At 41.8% G+C, this 21,354-nt stretch overlaps 3 protein-coding genes across 4 annotated transcripts; all 3 read right to left on the bottom strand.

Annotated features, from left to right (window-relative positions):
* Window positions 1-1,826: 1,826 nt before the first annotated feature.
* LOC106637370 (uncharacterized) lies at window positions 1,827-20,364 on the bottom strand. 2 transcript variants are annotated; one of them, XM_089590215.1, is made up of 4 exons: window positions 20,347-20,364; window positions 18,427-18,784; window positions 2,769-2,950; window positions 1,827-2,637 (listed from the first exon to the last, which is right to left on the bottom strand). In XM_089590215.1, exons 2-4 carry the CDS (start codon window positions 18,716-18,718, stop codon window positions 2,557-2,559), a joined length of 555 nt encoding a protein of 184 aa, XP_089446341.1. In that variant the 5' UTR covers window positions 18,719-18,784; window positions 20,347-20,364; the 3' UTR covers window positions 1,827-2,556. The 2 variants fall into 2 exon arrangements, with proteins under 2 accessions (XP_089446341.1, XP_089446340.1); XM_089590214.1 differs by lacking the exon at window positions 20,347-20,364 and adding an exon at window positions 20,208-20,289.
* LOC106637288 (cilia- and flagella-associated protein 61) lies at window positions 6,334-14,648 on the bottom strand. Its single transcript, XM_089590431.1, has 21 exons — window positions 13,814-14,648; window positions 13,321-13,455; window positions 13,048-13,208; window positions 12,641-12,767; window positions 12,155-12,415; window positions 12,013-12,068; window positions 11,753-11,982; window positions 11,433-11,692; window positions 11,129-11,359; window positions 10,832-11,053; window positions 10,590-10,766; window positions 10,406-10,519; window positions 10,213-10,328; window positions 9,990-10,144; window positions 9,715-9,925; window positions 8,505-8,686; window positions 8,185-8,370; window positions 7,992-8,108; window positions 7,115-7,180; window positions 6,850-7,032; window positions 6,334-6,708 (listed from the first exon to the last, which is right to left on the bottom strand). The coding sequence occupies exons 1-21, from the start codon at window positions 13,954-13,956 to the stop codon at window positions 6,388-6,390; spliced, it is 3,654 nt and encodes a 1,217-aa protein (XP_089446557.1). The 5' UTR covers window positions 13,957-14,648; the 3' UTR covers window positions 6,334-6,387.
* LOC106637369 (uncharacterized) lies at window positions 19,069-20,300 on the bottom strand. Its single transcript, XM_014350130.3, has 2 exons — window positions 20,218-20,300; window positions 19,069-19,761 (listed from the first exon to the last, which is right to left on the bottom strand). Exon 2 carries the CDS (start codon window positions 19,723-19,725, stop codon window positions 19,156-19,158), a length of 570 nt encoding a protein of 189 aa, XP_014205616.2. The 5' UTR covers window positions 19,726-19,761; window positions 20,218-20,300; the 3' UTR covers window positions 19,069-19,155.
* Window positions 20,365-21,354: the final 990 nt, after the last annotated feature.

Below are 21,354 nucleotides of genomic sequence, written 5' to 3' on the forward strand. Positions count from 1 at the left end.
GTTCTCACACCCCTGGCTTCGATGAGTCCACATTTTCTTGGTAGTTTTGGATGACTTAATTATTAATTTAACTTCCTGCAGTTTCGTACGTTTAGTTCTTGGTAGGTTTTAACTGAATAAATCATATCACAATTTTTTACGGAATTTTTCACCACCATGATGTAGAGGGTGTTTACTTCAAAATAATTTTTTTTGTTTTCTCGATGTTAAAGTTAAATCATCGGATTTTGTGATTAAACTTCTAAAAACCATCATTACATGGTGACTACAAGATAAAATCATACAATAATTATGATAAAAATTAGTTACTTGTGAAAGCAACTTGTACAAGTCGTAACTGTACACATAAACACCAACTTTTTCATTTTTAATCCCTATTTGATTTTCTTGTTCACCATCACGATATGCCATCGTCTTTCATCTATTGAGTATTTAGTACACCTGTATTAACATGCAGTAATGTAAAATGGCGCCATTGATCTTCACACTCCTATGAATTGGTAAACATGCGACATAAACTAGACGGCCAGATATTCGTGACCCCCTCCGACGAGTTGAGGGACCCTCGGTCTAGTGTCACGTGTACTTACGTCTACTGTTCGCTTTACAGTCTTAAACACTGGAAACATGCATTGTCGCTTACGCTCAGAAAACAACTAGCAAAGAGTTTGTTTTGGGCACAGTCTCCTTTTCAGTACTGGCTCACAAATAACTACCCTCCCCATCTCATCTCTAAGTATATTCTGACAAGCTCTCACACTGATCTGAGTGTCCTAGTACCTTCCGAAAGGAATCTTTTGGACAGTCTTTACGCGTACAATCTTCCCAGCTTATGGTTCTACTGCACCAAATTACCTTCTATTCATCCCTCACGGATGGTTTCAAACATGCCTTCGGCTCCAAGTGTAGACTATCACCAAAATTATAACTCGTTGTCCTCAAACTGTTTAGCTCACGACTGATTCGCTCACACCTTTACCTCCACTTTATTACCAGTGACTACACTTCAATCATACCACCACTCGATTTCTGCACAAAATCTCGCGGCTGAACCAAAAATTAACCATACATAATTTTAGCTTTGACATTATGCTCTCACTGATTAATATATTACCTGCGGTAATATCCCAATGTACCTTTGGTTTATACTGTAACCCATACTTATACCGTACCAACACTGTAATATAATCTGCGTATTATTTTGTCTTTCTATACTGTAGTTCGCTTGATCATGTTTGTAAACTTATTTAAAACTGTAATCTATATTTTAAAGCTACACGTGGTTCCACCGCCTGGCTTAATAAATGTTGCTTTGTATACTTAAAAAAACGAATGTTGAAGCCAAATATAAAGTACTTTTTTTTTAAATTGCGAAAATTTATACGTTTCTCACTCTCAACACTGGATGTCTTTAATGATTAGCTCGAAAGTTGGCTTCCGTACTTTGCTTTACCATTCGATCTTCAATGTAAAAGATGATTGATAATTGTAATTATAATTATATATTAGGTTGTTTAGGTTATTGTTTATAATTATATGTTAGGTTTCTATGAAAAATAAAAACTGTTGAATCAGTTCACAAAAATATATTATTTATTTTCCATCCCCTCCCTAACTGATACAGCAGATAAATAAAGTTACGTATACGTACTATGGTAGCAGTTTCCATATATATATACACGTATCTACTATTTGAATTATTTTCAATATGGTATTGGTATTGTCAATGTAGGTGTTTTTACAATCAATACCCTATAATTGTTAATACTACGTATTTAATTTGTGGATGAAATGAAAACTAGGATTGATAAAATAAAATTAACAAATTTTTCGTTAAATCGATCGTTTATTAATATATGTTAAGCACAATCACCGTTTTACTAAAAACGATGGTCAAAAAATTATTTTTCGTTCATTCGTGTTAACATAAAAATATCCTTACTTTTTAACTAATAACGTTAATTAACAATTCGTAATGAGACCATGAGTTTGACGCTTTCGGCGTTGCTAACGACTAGGCACTAAAAAAACTCTGTTTTTCGGTAATTTTTGTATGAAGCGTGTTTACTGATACAATGGTTGTGCATGTAAAAAATTGTTGCATTCCACTATTAATTGCACTTGTTTTAATCATCTATATATTACATTAGTTATATTTTAATTGAATTATTCTTCGCGCAAGTTTCGCGGTAGCGTTCGTATACTACACACACGGCGTGATTTTTTTTTTTTTTTTTTTTTTTTTTTTTTTTGTTGGACACTTATTCTACGATAGAGCTAAAAAATACATCTTCATATCTTCATTTTAACAATTCAGTTTACGAATTTATAAATGAGGTATTAAACTACAAATTACCTAACTATCTTTGTACCGTTTTTCCTTCAGTTGTCATTATAACATTGACGGTGGTGTATTTTTTCGTCTATTTCTTTATTTAATCATAATATATGTATATATTATTAGTTTCGTATTATTTTCTTTTTTCGGTTCGGAGAAAAATACTGACACGCTGGTGGTCGAATGTTGTCCTATGACGAGCATGATTTTGGCGACAATCAGTAATTTTGCCCTAGTCCAAAGCCACCGCCCAAGCCTTGTTCTTTCCTCAGCTGTGCCAATTTAAAGGAGTACCAGTCCTGAAAAAAATACATCAAAATTATGATATAATTTATTGTGGGCTAAAAAAAGACTTTTAACGACCAGGGCCATTTATTTTTCGGTGCATTTTTTCTTACGACTGTGTGCGCTCTTTTAAAAAAACACTCACTTGGACATCTTCTTCGGATAGCCCGGTCTCGGCGGCCAAAAGCACGACATCGGCTTTGTGGGGATTTTTCGGCCATCTGTTGAACTGTTGTTGCAAGACAGCCTCCTGGTTTGACGTAAGCCGTATCACCTTGGTCTCCGTCGCGTCCGACCCCGACTGCGGCATCACCGATTTCATCATGGCTGTAAAAAAAAAAAAAACGTTTATTTTTTTTCGACTTTTGCCTTAAGTGAGCTCAGCCAAAGCCGTTTTTCAATGACTCAAACTTTATTTTAAAATTATATAACGCGTCACGGGGCAATTAACCAAAAAATTTGGCAGGCGCGGCACGTCTTACGCCCACGCTTTAGCGTGCATAAAAAGTGAGAATAATCATTAAATTTTGTTACGCTTTTCGACTCAACTTTTCTAAATAAGTGTACCTTCAAAGAAATGAGAAAAATTAATCGATCCAATGCGCCTTTGTGGTACAATGAATCGATCGTATAACGAAGCTTTTTTACAAAAATGTTAAAATAGAAAAAAAAAATATATTTTTTTAAAATTATAACGTTAAAAATTTTAAGTTTTTTCTACAGTTAAGGGAATACATTATGCACCAAATTTGATACTTTTACGTGACCAGTATTGATGTTTAATAGTAATTTATATTTTAACTACGTAAACTTAATTCCAATTGCAAATGTATTTGCAGTATATTGCACTCTTAGAGAATCGCATAGGTAAGGGCCCACGCATCGAGATTCTTTTCCTCCGACGCTCTTTCATAACAATTATCGCATCCGCGTCTTTGTCGGCGCGTGGAGGCCTTGTAGCGCTAATGTCTAATGGCGCTTGATACGGTGGTACGATAAGTCAGAGGAAAGAAACCGCCTTCCGTTTTTTCATTCGGGATTTTTGTCGTACTTATCTGCTCCTTAACACAATTTGTTCGGATTAACGGAGAATCCTGTTGAAAAATTCTAATTTTTTTAAATTACGCAGCGTTTTCAGGTACTTATAGGCATTTAAATTTTTTGTCGATGTTTGATACATTTTTTTAGGATTACTCTGTAAAAAAAAAAAAAAAAAAACAGTGTCGAATTTTATTTCAGAACGGCAAGTTGAAAAAGAAATAAACAAAACAAACAAACATAATCTGCAAATAAGCGGGCCTGTCTATAGTTAGCCCGACATTGACCTAAACTTGATATAAACGCTCTGTTTTTCCGAAAACCAGCCGCATAGCCGAGCCAATGTTTTCAATCTTTTTTTGGGGGACATGGGAAGCAGAACGCCTCAGTTTTTCCCGTGTGTTTGGCCTTCATCGTTTGTAAACACAACAAGATGAATTAGCGGGATACTCTGGGGTGGGTTTTAAAAAAAATAATTAGTATCAATTTTCCATTGGATTACTCCATTTTGACCAATTTTAGAATTGACATGCCATAAAAAGAATCAATTGGTTTGGTTTATTGTCGAATCGCCTCGATATTAATTAAGTGGAGTCTGATACTAGCTGCGCATCCACGAGGGTCATAAAAACACGGACAGACCAAAAAACCGTGTGCAAAAATGTGTGCACTTGCATTTGAAAAATCTCCAGCGCAAGTGATTTCCCCAACGCGTTTGATCATTTATATGTTGCGCGCCAACGCGTACGCGAGAACCGTATACGTATGTTATTTCTCAATGTAAAAGTATAGAGAGAAAACTGGTTTTTGCAAATAATTTCATCAAAGTCGCGATCGAGTTTGCGTACGTTGTCTCTTTTTTTTTTTTGAACGACGCATTTTTTCCGTGGGTGGTTTGGTGTAGGTGCGTATAAATGCGAATGCACCGCAACGCGATTTCCGGGCGGCTAATGAGTCACGTTTTATTTCCTCCGACTCGCCGACTTGGATTATTTTTCACCGAAGAAACTTCAACTGAATTAAAAAAAAAAAAAAAAACACCACCACCAACACCCGTCGTGGATTTTCCTATTGTTTGACACCTGTATTTATAAATCACTCGTCAGAGATCGGCACAAAACCGAGTTCAAAAACCTCGCGGGTTACGATACCCTTCGATAAAAATGTCAGGAAAAACTGTACCTAAACTGTGTAGGGAGAAGTATAAATGATCGAAAGAAGAAGTAAAGAGAAGAACACCAACTGCACGAGCACGACGGCGGCTCGCAAGCTACTGACATCAGCTGGTCGTGCTCGCCTCCGCTGCTCTCACCCTATATATTGTATATATTGTACAGAGATGAAGAGAGGAAAAGGAAAAAGTAGAAAAAATAAAATCCCTCCTCCGCCACCTTTCCATCCGTACGACTTACTCTCTCGAAGCGCTCGAGCTTAAAGCAACAGTAGTTATAGTACATAAACTTGACCTATAATTCGTAAGTATGTATATACATGTAGGTGTACCTCCGCTGCGAATCGCGCGAATCATGCTAATAAACGGAACTCTCCGGCAAACGAGCCAGAGAGAGAGGGAAATCGGGAGCAGCGTTACATAGGCCTCGATTTCTCCGCAGCAATGGTCCATTGTCATATCTCTCTGTGAAAAACCAGATTTTACATGTTAGGGATCCTCGCGATATTTTTTTTTTTTTTTTTTTTCCACCTTCCTTTGTCTACGTGGCGATGTACACTATTACAAAAGCATGGGAGATGAGAAAAACACGGTGATGTCGAGGCGGTCGCGCGATTTTCGTGAGGTTCCCAAAGTCTCGTTTTCTTCTAATATTTTCCACCCACCCATACGCGCGGATCATTGGGAGGATACACATGATGTATACACGGGCTGTTGTTTCGGGAGCGAGAGTTTCTCCTTTGTTCGCTGGAGCGCCTGAATATATAACGTTCTCTCCCTCTCTCTCTCTGTTTGGGTTTTCCGCAAGTACAGGTATATGCTGTGAAGGATGCTGCGGTCGCTCGGGAAAATGGCGATTTGCCTCCTACCGCGAAAAGTAAGATGTTGCGGTAATTATAAAGTAGTGATGACTATCCTCTAAAAGCAATCGCTTTACATCTCAGATATTGCGAAGAGGATGATATTCCGTGATAATGAAAATGGACAGTTTAGGACTTTAGCCACTCGAAAATATTGGATGCTCCTTCCTATTGCTCTTAGGTTTTATATAGTTTAGTTTATTATACCACACAAAGCCCAAAAAAAGTCGTGGCTGTGCTCCAAGTTTCATATTTCTGGACTAATAATGATATTCATAAATAAAAATCGCCATACCTCCTGAAATAATGCAGATATCGCGAAAAGGACGATATTTTGCTGTCGTAACATTAAAAAAAAATTCTTTTTCAAACTTCGGGATTTTGGCCACTCGAAACGAATAATTACTCGTTTCACACACTCACGATTAATAATTATTTGATTCATATTAAAAAAAAAATCGTATCAAAACAAAACTTTTCAAAACTACTTTTGACGTGAAATTGCAAAGACTTGTATTGAATTGGAAGTTGCATTACATTTTATACCTACGAGTATATATAATATATATATCAAACTGTATTTTCGCTAGCGAAAATATTAAAAATCGAGATCTTTTTATTAAAAATCACAAATATTTAACGGAGTAGTGTAGAACATCCCATAAATTGACAAATGAAAACCCGGGCACGAGATATTAGTCCTGCAAGCAAAAGACGTCGAATTTAAGGACGTCCGATCGCGTATCTTCCTCCAACGACGTCGCCGACTCGCAGCCACTGGAGTCCTCGTCCAACCGGTGAATCGTCATCGCCTCGATTTCACGGAGAAGTTGGCTCTTCCTCCCCGGCGTCAAGTACATCGGCAGCTCGCTCTCGTGGCTCTCGACGAACTCCGCCAGCATGTCCTCCGTCTCCTGTGGCTGCTCGTCCTTCTTCCGACACTCCGACAGGACGCGCTTCAGTTTGTCGAGCGAGCTCTGCGATCGCGGTGTGCATGTGTTTTTTTTTTTTTCGTTCTAGCTCATTGTAATAATTTTAGCTCAGTGCAGCGAAAAGTTACTTCTTCGATGAGCTCGTCCGACGTGGACGAACAGTCGCAATCACCCGTCGAGTGCCGATCGCAGTCCGGCTGATGTTTGTGATGATGAGGATGATCATTTGTAGTATTTCGTTCGATGAAATGTAAAGAAGTAGTTATGGAAATTGATTCGTACGGTGCTGAGTATTTTTTTGGCGATGGTGAATTGGCACTTTTTCCGGAAATCGTCAAAGTAGTCGTTGAACAGAGCAGCGGTCCAGCTTTGGTCGAAGAACTCGAACAGATTGTTATTTTCCAAGCGCTGTGAAAACCGTATAGGTGTCTAATACCGTATACAAATCTTTGTTTTTTTTTTTTTTTTTTTTATTGAATAATAAATTCACCAAGAAACCGCCCATTACCGCCTCGTGTTTGCCGTACATCGCCGCGATGGTCTGAATATCAAAGTCCTAGGGATCGGGAATAATTCACAAACTGGATGAAATCGCTCAACCCAACATCGGACCGAGTTCGTTTTCAAGCATTTAAAAAAATGTTTTTTTTTTTTTTTTATTACAATGAATTTTTTCAATGAAATGTTTTCTTCTATCACTATATTTAAAACACTGTACTGAGTAGACAGAACTTTTTCTGGGAGATAAGTGCAATACATTATGAGTAAGATTAAATTTCATTTTGAAGTGTACATACATATTTTTTCAGCATAATGTATGCATTATAATTTCAACCGAAAACTGCATTTCTAAAAAAAATTGAAAAAGTATCCGTACCCAAGTCTGCAGTACAAGAAAAAAAATGTAAGTAAATACACATGCAAAATTAAAGCTTGTTTAAAGAAAAAAAAAAACAAAAAAAAAACAGCTTTTAAAACAAAGTGGAAGTTTTTTCAACTAATTTAATTAGTCACATAGGTATACCAGAGAGTAGTACACGGCCTCGCGCTTCAATTAAAATAAATTACCGTAGCGCGCACAAAGGCTCGTTTATGAACAATTGTTACGTGCCGGGAGAAAAATACGAGTATGAAAATGCGTGATAAAATCAAACGATATCTTGAAAAACATACATTTAAGGCCAGGTACAAACGCTCAGCGTAACCGGAGAATACTCGTGTCCAGCACTCGAAAATTCAATGCGCACGACCGTTATCTAAATTTACTTGAGAAAAAAAAAAAAAAAACCAAACACGCGCGTTTTCTTTCGACGTTTTATTTTTAAAAATCCCCCCCCCCCTCAAGTCCCGATCTCGAAGACACTCACCGTTTTACGGAAGCAAGTAATGCCCTCGAAGCTACGGTACTCGCTCAAACAAAGTCGAAAGTATCCGGTATCGGCTACGCAAGATCCCGAGGTAAACACGCCACGTTCCGCGCACGGCTGTTCATCACGAGGGAAAAAACACGATTTTCTTATTCATTTTTCTTTCAACTGTAAGAAAACGTGTTCAAGAAACCTCGGGTTTTCCGGGCTTTTCCACTCTGAGGTACCGGTAGCCGCCAGGAAGCACGCAACCGGCCAACACGGGCTTTCGGTACAGGCAACCGGGCACTCTCGGCTCCAGACTCGTCCAGCCGTCGTCTTCGGCACTTTTACCATCCTCATTGCGGCTCATTACCATCTTGACGAAAGTATCGGCCAACTGCTTCGTCGAACGAGTCGATCCCGATTCGCGATAAATCGGCAATTTTAAAACGTGTATAAATGACAATGGAGCCCGTCGCTTACTCAAATCGCTTCTCGGAATGAGAAAAAAAACAAAAAAACAAAGATGACCTTCTCGCCGACTTCCACGCTGTTGTGGAGGTGCCCGAGTTCGCGGCATATGTCGGTTCTCGTCAATTTGCTCGAGTACTTGGTCATCGTGCCGGCGGCGAAGACGCGATTGTCGTTCGTTCTGAATTCCCCGTCGATTACGAGGCGGCCGTCGAACATCACGAGACCGGCCTCCTCGATAGCTGTTTGAATGTAAGATCAATACTTTTTTTTTGCTCGCGTCTACAAACAACAACGAGGAATTTTCGTGGATATATAGCTTTTCTTTTCGATATTGCCTTAGACCAATAGTACCGATTGGGGTCAAATTATTTTTAATTGCTACAAAGTATTGTATTGCTGCGCGCAGTGATGGATGTTTATGAGGGGGGCAAAAAAAACATTGTACGTAATTGAGGGTGGAAAAAAAAGATCACATGTTTGTAAGTGGTAATAAAATCCTCCAACTACTCGTCGTATTTTGTTTTCATCGAATTTCGTCACTACATGTAGGGAGTATAAAAAAACTGTTTTTTTGTAGGTTTGTTCACTTTTTTGTGAATCGAGGTATAGGTCACCCGACCGCAACGATTAGACGTGCGGTGACTAGAAAAAAAAAAAAAAAATATTCCTCAACCGCACGAGACACTTGTATAATTTGCACCAACTCCGATTTAAAATCACACAAGTGAATAAACAGGCCACGCAGAAAGAGAGAGAGAAAAAGTGCCTAGTAGGACACGATTAAAATTCCTGACCGTACCGAGCATCGGATACTCCGCGGCGTGTCGATCGACCTGTAATATAATCTCTTAATCTCGCCACGCCTATTTACGAACGCAAGTATAAAGCAATTTTCCCTACCATAGCGCGATGTCGCAATATTTTGCAAATTCACCTGAACCCTTTTTTTTTCTTTATTAGTAATATCGAGGTACAGAAGCTAAAGAAGCATTACAATTTCCCCCGCGGATAGTCAGCTCGTAAAATGAGTCTTAACGACGTTACGTTAGCGCTGACATCACGATTGTAAAACAACCACAAACCTTGGATTTTTTTTTTTTTTTTTTCTTTATCGCAAACTAGACAAACTCACGTGACGATATGATAAAATGACCAAAGCGATTAACCCAAATAGCATCATCCAATCCCGACAACCGCGTACGGTCAACCCTCTCTTTCACACTCGCTCGGACCAACAACAACAACAACAACAACAACAAAATTTCACCAGAGCACGTCTCGAAGGAAGGCCCCCTCGCATGAAAGCTGATGAGCGCGTCGCAGTCCACGTACTCGCTCGACTCGCCCTCCCCGTCGCTCTCGACTCGCAGGTATTTCACCAGCTCCGAGCCTTCCTCGACCACCGCGTCAACCAGCTCGCAATTCGCCATAATCCTCACGCCCATCATCTCCAGCACCTCCCGCATTGTCCCCTTGATCTTTTCAATAAGGGCGTACACGTGATTTTTCAATCGCCATACCGATCGTTCAAGGGGTACGCACTTCGGGATCGTCCTCAAAGGCCGGCCGATCGCCGTAATCGTTATCGTGGCGGACCGGCTCGATCAGCGTGAGCCATCCGGGCTCGAGGCCCAGCTCGAGGAAACCGGCCATAGCGCAGTAGCACTCCAAACCGCGGCCGTGAAAGACTACCGATTCTGCGAAAATCGGTAAAAATCGGTCGATCATCAATTTCGGTTTCTCGACTCGATCATCCCTCGCGTACTTTCCACCGTGAAATCCTTCGTGATGCGCTTTATCTCCTCCGAGCACGCTTTCGCCTCGAAATCGTCGTTGATCGTGAAGCAATTCGGTGGCGACTGGAAACCCGATTTGATCGACCTTCCAGAAACGCAACCTCCATCCGTATCGGTTGTGGTGATGGAAATAATAATAATAAAAAATAAAAAAAATCTCACTCGTCCTCTTGCCAGCTGTTGAACTCGGGCCTCCGGAACGGCGTGCCGCACGCAAGTACGAGGTAATCGTAAGCGAGGATCCCCGAGTTTTTCACCCGTACGCACCTCTCCTTCCTTTATTCCGTCAATCATCAAAGGACTCCCAAAAAAAAAAAAAAAAAAAAACAAGAAAAAAGAAATTAACCTGTCGATCGCGACGACGGTGCCTCTGACCACGTTGTAATTGGCGGGGGCGAGGCTTCGATAGGCGCAACAGTATCGTCCCCGGAAGGGCGTGAATTTTTCGCTCCACGAATCGCTCGTGCGCCCGTTGGTCGACACCAGTGTTACATCGGCGAATCGTAGCTCTCTGTACTTGAATCTGCGCGGAGATGCGTCCCAAATGTTGTAATTGTGTCCAAAGTGATGGCGCAAAACGCCACTCACCCCGTAGTTAATGCGTCGACAAAGGCGAGCCCACAGTCCGAGGCCCCGACCACGACGATCTTCGCGTTGACGATCTCCTTGCCGATCAGCGTCAATCTCGGCGTAAAGACGTACAGCGCCGACAGCTCCTCGTCATCGCTCTTCTCGGCGCGGAGACGCTGGAATTGGGGCCAATTGCGGATCCTCGGCTCGACCGGCTGCATAAACCTCGACAGATCGGCGCTCTGTCGTCGAGTCATTGTTCACTTTATACCGATCGCGTTGCGCGAACAAAATATAAACAAAAAAAACAAAAACCGCAAGTGCACCTCGACGTCATCAAGGGGCTTCGATTTGTGGAACATGAGGGGGCGATCGGCGAGCCTGGCGATCTCCGAGATAAAGAAGCCAAGCCGCGCGCCAAAGACCGGTAGTAGGTCCAGCCGCACCAGCAGACCGGCCGATTGCTGTCCTGCTGCTCTTGGCGCCAGATCCTCCACGCGATAACGCCGCCGGAGCACGGCAACTTCCGCCTCGCTGCCACTGCTGCTTGTGCCACGGGGAGCGGAGATCGGTATCGAGGGAGCGTTCCATGTATACGCAATGCCAGGTAAAAACGCACCAGACGATCGCCAGTCCGACGACTACATTCCCGCAGAGGAGAAGGTAGGATCGATGCTCGTTTTCCGCACTCGATCTCAGAGTTTCCCCGAAATCGTGGAGAACGTACGAGGCGTGATCGGTCACGCCGTCAAGGAATCTCGACACCTCGAGGTAATCCATCGGGTGGGCCAGACGCGTACCGAAGCAGCCGCGCACCACCATCCGGTGAGTCACGTACAGCGCCATGGGGAAATCTCGATCGGCCTTGAGGGGCACTCTCTGGGAGATCGGTAAGGACTGGGGTCAGCAAGCCTCGAACCTCGGAGCCACTGTACGTACCGTGAACTCGTCGAGGAACGGAAAGTAGGGCCGATCGGTCGGCACGAGGATGACGCAGTAGTCGAGGTCGGGGAAGCAGCCAAAGCCAGCGCCCAGGAGGCCCCGGGAACGAAGCTCCTCGAACGAGCTGGAGAAACTCAGGAGCTCCACGGCAAAGGCGTTGTTCTCTTGCTTCCGATCTTTGTCCCTCGCGTCTTTCAGAATAAGTTTTATTAAGTCGCTCCGATTTGCTCGTTAGTTCATACGGATTCGATCGGTACCTATATCATCCCACGGGTACTCGAAGCACTCGGCCTCTTCGCTGTCGTCTTCGACCCTGTACGAAGTACCACTCGGTTACGTATATGGTGTAAACATGACTGTGAATGAGTAAAGCGAGGGGGAAAAAAGAAAAATCATCACCCAATCTCGGGTGGCTCGATGGTTTTCCAGAGCCCGGCAAAGGCGCCGAGCTCGAACTTGTCGTTCAGTAAATCGAGATCGAGGCAGCTGTTGAGGCCCAGGACACCGGTTATCGCGTTCTCTCGGTTTTCCGAGACGCAGAGTCGCCGCGAGTCGACCGGGTGGCGGGCCAACTCGCTCACGTAATAGTCGCCGTAGCGAGACCGAAGCGCGCTCGACTCGGCGTCCAGCATTTGGATAATGTCGTCGTTGTCTTCTTCGCTGGTTTTTTTTTTTTTTTTTTTTTTTTCATGGACAAGGGAAATAAGTGAATCACGTGGTGAGGTGCATCATCATTCCATGTTACAATGTATACTATTATTTTTTGGTCATTGCATACGACGTGCCAAAACGATTGCGTAAAAAATGACGCCTCCATTGTGCGCTTTACTATGGATCTGGTGTATGAGTGCGTGGGTTTAAAAAAAAAATCGAAAACATTCTTACACGGCCAGACGGTACTTTATTTCGGGGAGGAATTGGCTCTCGTCGCCAACGTAGAGCACCTGAGCATCGACATCCTGGGCCTCGTTAATCGGCGCTAGTCTCGTCATTTCTTTGGGAATCCGAAAGGCTAAAAATGCGTTTAAATGTCAACTAGATGTTTTAGAAAAAACTAAATATATACTATATAAACTGTTGAACCAGTTTTCCTTTCTTTTCTCCAAACTATCACCACAAGAAGGCTGTAGAGGGCTCTTTTGCTCTATTTAAAAATTACACGATAAGGTTTGTACACTTGGGTTTTAAATTTCAAAGTTTACAGAAAAAAAAAAAAATGATGTGACGCGTTGTTCCGGAAAAAGGCCAAAAGGCGTGTGCCAAGGAAAACAAACGAGTCGTCGTCGCATCACCTGGTGTCGTTCCCGGTGGCTGCACCACAATGACGTAATTGCAGAGCGCGGCCGTGTAGAAAGTTGCCTTCAACAGCTCTCCCAGGAAACAGTCCCCGTAACGATCGTCCCAAACGAGGAAGTGCACGAACAACGTGTTCATCTCCGTTGACTTTTCCAGCCTTTGTATTTTTATCATCAAAACGAACGGATACATGAAATATCACACGATTTTGTTCTCACGGATGAAAAGCAAAGGGGAAAATACACGTGTTGAATAATAATTTAACGTACGCGTAGAGCCCGTGTAACCAAATCAGCCAATCTCCTCGGGAAAGCGCCGGGACGCTCGGATGGTTGCACAGAAACATCGCCGAGGCGATCTCATTTGCTTCGTTTTCTTGCAGTAAGCAGAGCACGGCTTTTTCGCTAAATTGTCAATGATGGTGTTATGATTTTTTTTTTTTTTTTTTTTTTTTTTTTTTTTTTTTCGACTCTTAGAGCATGAATTTTATGACAAAGTCAAAAGAGTCCTCGAAAAGTAGATCCAGTCCCATATTCATCAGACAGACGAGGAGGTCGTGGCCTACGGTCGAGAAAAATATCACCCAAAACTCGACGACGAAGTAAACCCTCCAGTCGAACTTGACTCCGAAAATAATATGCAGCGCGAAATGCGTGAGGTACAATATGTTCAGGATCATTGTGATTATGATATTACGGTGTTGTTGCAGAAAAGAGGGGGGGGGGAGAAGAAAAAACGAGGTATAAATAAAGGAAAACCTACTAAATGGCTCCGAAGCGCTCGGCGTCGGGAAAAGTGTCAAGCGTGCGACAGCGGACGAGCCGGCGGATGCCGGTGAAATCTTCGCGTTTCACGAGCCGGCATCTTGCTATTTTCGGTGGTTCTTCTGGGCCAAGGTCTGGCATTGTGTGGACGCGAGGTCGAGGTGCAACGCGAACGAACCTCAATATGTGGGTGATACACTTGTGTGTGTGTGTTTTTTCAAGCGTGAGATTGGGTATTGGATATTGAGGTTATGTCACTACGAGGGCGAAGAAGCGAATGACGATCGTCACTGTAATACGAATGAGAAATTAAATTTAATTAATTTTTTACTCCAATGAAACAGTAATTTTCATCACATACACTTTTCGCGACTTATTTTTATCATTGCAAAATTTTACTGTTAAAAAACTAACAATTTCGTATCGATGTCGCAAGGCGTAAATAAATTATAAACTCCGAGCTCGCGCGATAAATACTTTAAATTTATAGCGAAACAAAACTCGTACGGACTATAAATTGACATTTTTTTTATTTTCAAGCTCCATTCGAGAGAAATAAAATAAGAATCATGGCTTTGGCATCGAAATCTGCGTCAGTCCCTTATACATTTTTCAAAAGGACATTTATAAATACTTTTTGGTAAACTTAAAAATTTAATTTTCTGGGTGATCTTTGGACTAAAAAAATTAGATAAAAATACTTAGTTATTACCTCAGTTTCGTAATTATTATCATCCATTAGTTCCTTCATCAGACAAAGTGCAACGTTTCTGATATTTACACAAAATAGTCACTATACAATCAAATGTCCATGAGAAAACTACTATACCTAAGATCAATCATATTATCCTAATGAACTGTCACATTATTTACAATATTTACGTGCGTAAAGTTCTTCTGTGCATTTAATGAGGTATAAATAAACGTTTCAACTATTGGGGAATTGATGTAAAACAATGTAGTAAACTTGGCTTTTGTCTAACACAAATTATTAAATTTTTTAGCAAATGCACTGGAATTAAACTTTCTTTTTTTTTAAATATTTGTTTTTTTTCGTGTGAAAGAAAAAAAAACAACTCGTAGACATACAATCTATGTTAAACGATTTTCGTCGCCACATCTTTCACGGCTAATGGGAGCAATCGATCACGCTGGCCGGCGTATGCGATCGTAAATTATTCTAATCTCTGGCTTTTGCCAAAAACTCAAAAGTAAGCTCTCAGCCGCTCGACTGCTTTATATGTAGCAAAAACAATTTACATTCGCGCAATAGACCCGAGTGATATTAAAGCGCAAAAAATACATGTTGATAAATTACAAAACCTCTCGCTCGAATTAAATACCTGGTTTATCATTCCACATTCGTACGCACGTTTTTTAGTGAAATTATATACTCGTACGAATCATAAATCTACGTTTTTTCGACTTTCATGCTCCATGTGTTTCTATATACATATAAGAGATAAAACAAGATAAATGGCTTCGACATCAAAGTCCCGACAGAGGAACGCTAGTATAATTCCTATGTACAGTTGCAGACTGAGGCACGGATACTTACTTTTCCAGGTTTTTGAAACGTAATTTTTTTTTAATAGTGTAATGCACTTTTCATGGTAGAAAAATTGTTTTTCTCAATATTATGTACCAAATAAGGATGAATCAGAAAATTTTTTTGGTGAAAAAATGCAGTACATTCATGGAAAAAAAAGTGTGTTTTCATGTACGTTAAAAAATATAATATCAAATTCCAAATATATATTCCAAATATCACCCAATGCCATTTTCTCAGGCAAAAACACATTGGTCACACTGGGTTCAAATGCTTTGCGTAAAATAAATGAATATAGTATAATAGTATAATGTACATGAATGCTGTGTGTTACATAAAGTACATTTTCCAATGAATACAAGTTACGTGCCATAAATACAAAAATATGTATACTCTTGTCTCTTCTGCATGAAATACCGATCCCCTATACCTGTATACATTGGCGCAAACGAGCTTCGCGAACGAATTTCAAGACGATGTTGCAATAAGAGAGAAAACGAGGAAGAGGAAGCGACCAACGAGGCGTTGACAAAAAAAGGTCATTCGCACAGGCTTATTATTTTTCATTGTTTATAGTATACGTATACATACAGCTTTTGCGTGCCCCACGCATTTACTCCAATTATTGGTTTGTTTTTAAGGATGTTTTGTTACTCTGTTACGTACAATATATGGTCAGACTTGGATACTTTGAAAGTTATTTTGAAATAAATTTTTTTGCTCAATGCTTGATGCATTATTTCATATATCATGTCCTCATTACTGTATTGTAAAAAATGATAAATAAAAAATTTCTCATCGAGTCGAATGCACTTAATTTTGGGAGAAAGTTTTTATTCACGTTTTTAAAATTCCGGAAATAATTCTGCTCAAGTCTGAATATGGTGGTTGTGGTGAGACACGTACAAGTTTCTTTGGCTTATACTTAAATTTAACAAAGACCAATATCAAATCTTGTTTTCTCGATGTGCGACAGATTAAACTTGAATCAATCGTAACATCTTGCGTAAGAAATTTGCATATTTCTCAGTAAGCCAAAGTACACGTGACCAAAAGACATTAAAATTACGTACACGCGTGAGTCTTGGATTAAAAATTCTCACCTTAAAAAACGTAGTTGCCAAATTGACGTGCAAACGAAGTAAAAAAACATGTACGCACACGCGAGCCATACCTGCGATTATTCAGATTTTTTCAGCCAGATATGGAACCGCTCATAAACCTAAAAATTATGCGCATCATCGGCAGCATCAGACATTCTGCTCGTTATAGAGGGCGACTTAATTGCTCGTCACACCCGCATCGCCGATGCTAATGCGCGCGCTTACATAAGTTTGGGCCGGAAATTTGACTCTTGGCTCGTGATCAAGGCCGCGACGACGATTATAAGCATACGAGGCAGATATACGGAGCTGCGCGCCAAGATGAGCCATTTTTTTTTTCAATCCGCATTTTTTTGCTGCTTGCAATTGTTTTCGACGCCGGAAATGGTCAACCTCAACAATACGTATGCTGCATGATATTTTCGAAATTATAAATGTTGCGATAAATATTATTAAATTTTGCATACATTTTACTTCCCCACTTGGAATCTGTAATGAAATATCGTTCCATTGGAAAATAATGGCCATTCAAAATTACGTTAAACGCGTACACGTGGATGTAATGGTGTTTTTTTTTTTTTTTTCTTGTGCGCACTTTCTATTTAATTTGAATAAACATGCGTATACGCTCCCCGAACTGAGCTTATTTGGCTATAACTGGTATTATTATGATTATTATTTTTTATTTTTTAAGTAAATGGAACCAAAAAAAAAAAAATGATGAATGCAATTATTCGCAGAAGAGGCGACGACAGCAGTGACAATTGAGTGTGTATATAACGCGCGGCTGAGAGAAAAAAGTGTGGCAGCCTTGACGCGGAAAACGAGCGTCGAGCGGCGCGGCCGTGAGAAAAAGGTGGCCTACACCGCTAAGTGTAACGAACAGCATTAAAGCCTCTCTTTCCATTCTATTCTTCTCTGGGTCTTATATGTATACACAGACACTTTGCTTACTCAATATATTGTAGAAAGGCGTGGGTGGGTTGGGCAGAATCGGATGTGGGTATCGATTACGTTTGTGGGGGATGATTTGAGCTTTTTTTTTTTTTCCTCCGATCGAGCGAAACCTTATTTCTTTTCGTGTAAATCCATAAAAATTACGCGAAAAAAATTGTTTTATACCAGAACAAAATAAAAATGATCATTACGATGTTGATATTTCATTCATGTCATCATTTCCTTAAATATTTTATTTTTCTTTTCTTTGTTGTTTGGATCGTGAAAATAATAATTTTTCTTAATGATTTCAGTTATCATGTCAAGAGGGAAAAATTTATTTATGAAAAACCATTCATAACAATTTTCGAGTTGAAGGACCCTTAAAGAGCATATTTTTTTGCTTTTCGATACAAATATTATTTTCGAAGATACACCCCTTCATAAGTACACCTGGTAAAGTTATAATGTTTGGTAAAACAAAGAACGAAATTTTTTTTGTTATCCTTCCAAAAATTGACTGTAAACGAAAGTACCCATTGAATTATGAAAATTCCTTGTCTTAGCAAATAAAATGCAATCCCGTATAAATTGCAGGTAAACTCGACACCCATCGGGATCTTAAAATGTCTTTCACCCAAAAAACGCATTTTTTTTGTTTTTTTTTTCACTCTTTTCGCTTTCCGGTAAAAATACAGGAGTATACAAGTATAAATCGCGTGCCCAAAAATCGCGACTCCAATTTCAACATAAAATCAGCTGTTGGCGACACTTTTACCGCGATCCCGAAATATCAAAATGTGTACGAAAACCACGCGCCACCTATACCTGTACACACAACGTATACAGACTCGAAAATTTATTATTAAACATCCAACCGCACGCGACACTGCAGGTAAATTGGTCAATAGCGCAAAGGCACCGTCAAAGCGACGCTATATACATAACAGTATAACCGACCCACCCCGTACTTGTTACACACTAGGGAAAAAAAAAAAAAAAAAACACCCCGAAATAGCTTACTCATCATCTCCTGGTAGAAGGGCATCGGCGGCGGTGCTCTCTCGACCTGTATGTAAACGACCCTCTCCCTCGGCGGTGGCGGCGGTGACTTTTCGACCTCGATGAACACGACCTTCTTCCTCGGGGGTGGTGGCTGGGGCTTCTCGACCTCCACCCGGATGTAATGGACCTTCTGGGCCGGCGGTGGCGGGGGCGGTGGGGGTGGTATCGGCGGCGACGAGGGATACAGGGGGTAAGTGCGCTCGACCCGCGTCTCGCGGTGCTTGTAGTGGTACTCGCAGATCTGCTGCATAGCTGGCTTCGCGGGACGAGGAGCGGACGAGCGAGGATGGGGCGGTCTCAGGGGCAAGGACGATAACTGAAGGGCCGCGCCCGAGAGTGTGTGTTTATCAAGGTACAGCAGCTCGCGGGCCTTATTATCATCATCATCATCATTATCATATTTATCGCTATTGTATTTTGTGCGGGGGGTGAAAATCTCTATGCGTTATAAATATAGTATATATACAAAGCTAGCGGATCCATTGCATGCAAGGATGGCTTGGGGTATATATACATCACACTTTTCTTTTCTATTCACTGATGCACGCGAAAAAGCTCTTGGGGGTGCGGATAAACTAAAGTCCGAAGCTATATATAATCTTTCTTACAAATCACACGACATCGGAGCCACACAAATGTATACATATAAAAAAAAAAACTACACTTTACAGATGGTCGGCAAAAGCATCAAGCTCTGTAGGGCCGCGAGGAGGAGGTGGTGGGGCCGCGTCTCTTGAGCGCGTGGTTCTCGAGGCTGAGGCCGAGAAACACGGGCCGGGGCTCGAGGCGCATGGCCCTGGCCAGCCTGTCTTGGGGCACCTCGGGCACGTAACGGGGCATCAGGGGATAAGCCGGCGAGAAGAACTTTGGCATGGGGGGCGAGGGTCTCCAGTTGCCGCAGCGCCGGGACAGCGGGCACGGGCAGGTCTTGCGGAAGGAGAGGGGCGGACAGCGGGACAGGGTTTTGGACTTTGGTGTGGGGATGAGGCAGGGGTGGGACGGGGCGAGCCTGAGGGGGCCGGGCTCGCGGGGCGCCGTGGCCAGCTTCAAGGCGAGGGAGAGGCTGCGCGGTTGGGGGCTCAGGGCCACGTAGGGCACGGGGTAGCGCGGACGGGCCGCGGCCAGGAGGATGCAGCGCGTGTGCGCTGGTGACATCGGCAAAGCACGGGTCGTATGGTAGGTCGGGGGTGAACTCACAAGGGCCAACTGGACAGGGGAGATGGGTGGGAGCGGTGGGTATCGGCTGGACCGCGGCATGCTGTTAGCAGCAGGAAAAGCTATTATGTTTAGCCGCTGAAATTATTAAAAGTCGCGCAGAAAATAAGCGCGAGTAAGCACAAAGTGATACATATTATATATCTACATTTACACACGACATCCCCAAGGAAATGAACTACTTCGTTTCCGATGGTGCGATTGACCATTTGTTGTTATGATTTATTATTTTCACATGAGAGTAGGATAAATCGGCATGGGTCACGCGACCTCGGTAAATAACGCGTATGCCGGAGATAACGTATGTTCATTTCCCGGGGACGTACGAGCGTTTTTGCGGCCGAAAAGAGGGAACCTTGTATGATGCAAAACCACTACTCGTTGGCCAAACGACTACGAAACAAAAAGAGCACCGCTAAAGCAAAGCTGTACCTTGACAATCACAAAGGACTTAAAAAAAAAAAAAAAAAAAAAAAAAGAAAAGATCGGTAATCGGTTTGCTGTACGACACTACAAATACATACACGCACGTACCTATGAAGTGCACGCGATCGGAGGAGAGTATATAAGATGGCAAAAAGCAAGTGGTCGCGTCGCGCTCGCGGATCCAACTGATGGCGTATCGACGAGTAGTCCTAGACTTTGGGTGCCGGTCGCGTGTACCTTTTTTTTCTGGCAGCTGGTGTACCGAGAGCGTCTCTGCCGATTAAACGGCGATACTATGAGCTTCCGCGGTGGCTCGCCTCCAATTAATCAGATTGACGAGAGAGACGGGATCGTCCCGTGGCTATATGCGACACGAAATGCGGATATATCAAAGCGAGGCGCGCTGCGGAAGCAGGATGGGTGATGGGTGAGGTTCGTGAGGTGGATGGGTTTTTTTTTTTTTTTTGCCTACCCGCTGTCGGTGTTTGTTTTGATCCGATCAAAGATACGCGGGGGAGGGGGGTATCGATTGATTTCAAGGTGGAGACTGTACACGCGATACCTCTGCCGATCGCTGTCGTCGCCGTTCGAACCGATGGGTCTGGATCGGTTGTCTTTGATTTTTAAATGTATTTGATCCTTCAGGCAATGGCGGGAAAATACATTTGCTCGAGAAAGGAGAATTGAAAAACGAAAGCATTCGATTGTTAATTCGAGGGCGATGCCAAAAATAAAAAAATAAAAAAATCACGCCAAAAATCGCTCGGCTAGAAAGTGCGTTTGGACGTCAGCCAACTCTTTGAGCTTGAACGAGAGACGAATAAATTCGAGTATCGTATATACGTGTGTATGTATGTACACGTGATTAATTGCCACACTCTCGTATATAATGTACGTATACGTGTTTATTTATTTATTTATTTTTTTTTTAATTTAAACGTGTGCGTCATCATGACTTTAAGTGCGCACGAGCCATGTAATTTAATTTCATGTACGTATATCAGGGTAATGTGTACACAATATACGTCATAGGGAATATATCGTATTATCCTTGGTTGTGTTATTTTATTGTTAGCGCGATTAACTCTGTCTAATGGATCGTGTATAATGTGTACGTGTGTCGAAGAGGAAATACGCGCGTATAGAAGTTTTACCTGCAGCGTATATACGTTTGATTGACTGGCGTGTTTGAAATAATATCGCCGAGAGATAACAGCTATAACAGTGTATGAATGAGTTTAAAAA

This window comes from Copidosoma floridanum, unplaced genomic scaffold (genome assembly GCF_036245765.1).
Source record: "Copidosoma floridanum isolate Cflo_tuat_1 unplaced genomic scaffold, Cflo_Japanese_pri ptg000012l, whole genome shotgun sequence".
Lineage (NCBI taxonomy): Eukaryota > Metazoa > Arthropoda > Insecta > Hymenoptera > Encyrtidae > Copidosoma > Copidosoma floridanum.

What these genes read in the sequence shown, in the direction of transcription:
- LOC106637288 (XM_089590431.1), bottom strand. Translation starts at nt 13,956, where the DNA reads ATGCCAGACCTTGGCCCAGAAGAACCACCGAAAATAGCAAGATGCCGG. An exon ending in CGTTCCTCGACGAGTTCACG is followed by an intron (nt 11,693 to 11,752) that starts GTACGTACAGTG and finishes CCGATCTCCCAG; the next exon opens with AGAGTGCCCCTCAAGGCCGA. An exon ending in TTACTTGCTTCCGTAAAACG is followed by an intron (nt 7,181 to 7,991) that starts GTGAGTGTCTTC and finishes CCCGATCCCTAG; the next exon opens with GACTTTGATATTCAGACCAT.
- LOC106637370 (XM_089590215.1), bottom strand. Translation starts at nt 18,718, where the DNA reads ATGCAGCAGATCTGCGAGTACCACTACAAGCACCGCGAGACGCGGGTC. An exon ending in CTTCTACCAGGAGATGATGA is followed by an intron (nt 2,951 to 18,426) that starts GTAAGCTATTTC and finishes TTTTTTTTACAG; the next exon opens with CCATGATGAAATCGGTGATG. An exon ending in TATCCGAAGAAGATGTCCAA is followed by an intron (nt 2,638 to 2,768) that starts GTGAGTGTTTTT and finishes TATTTTTTTCAG; the next exon opens with GACTGGTACTCCTTTAAATT.
- LOC106637369 (XM_014350130.3), bottom strand. Translation starts at nt 19,725, where the DNA reads ATGCCGCGGTCCAGCCGATACCCACCGCTCCCACCCATCTCCCCTGTC.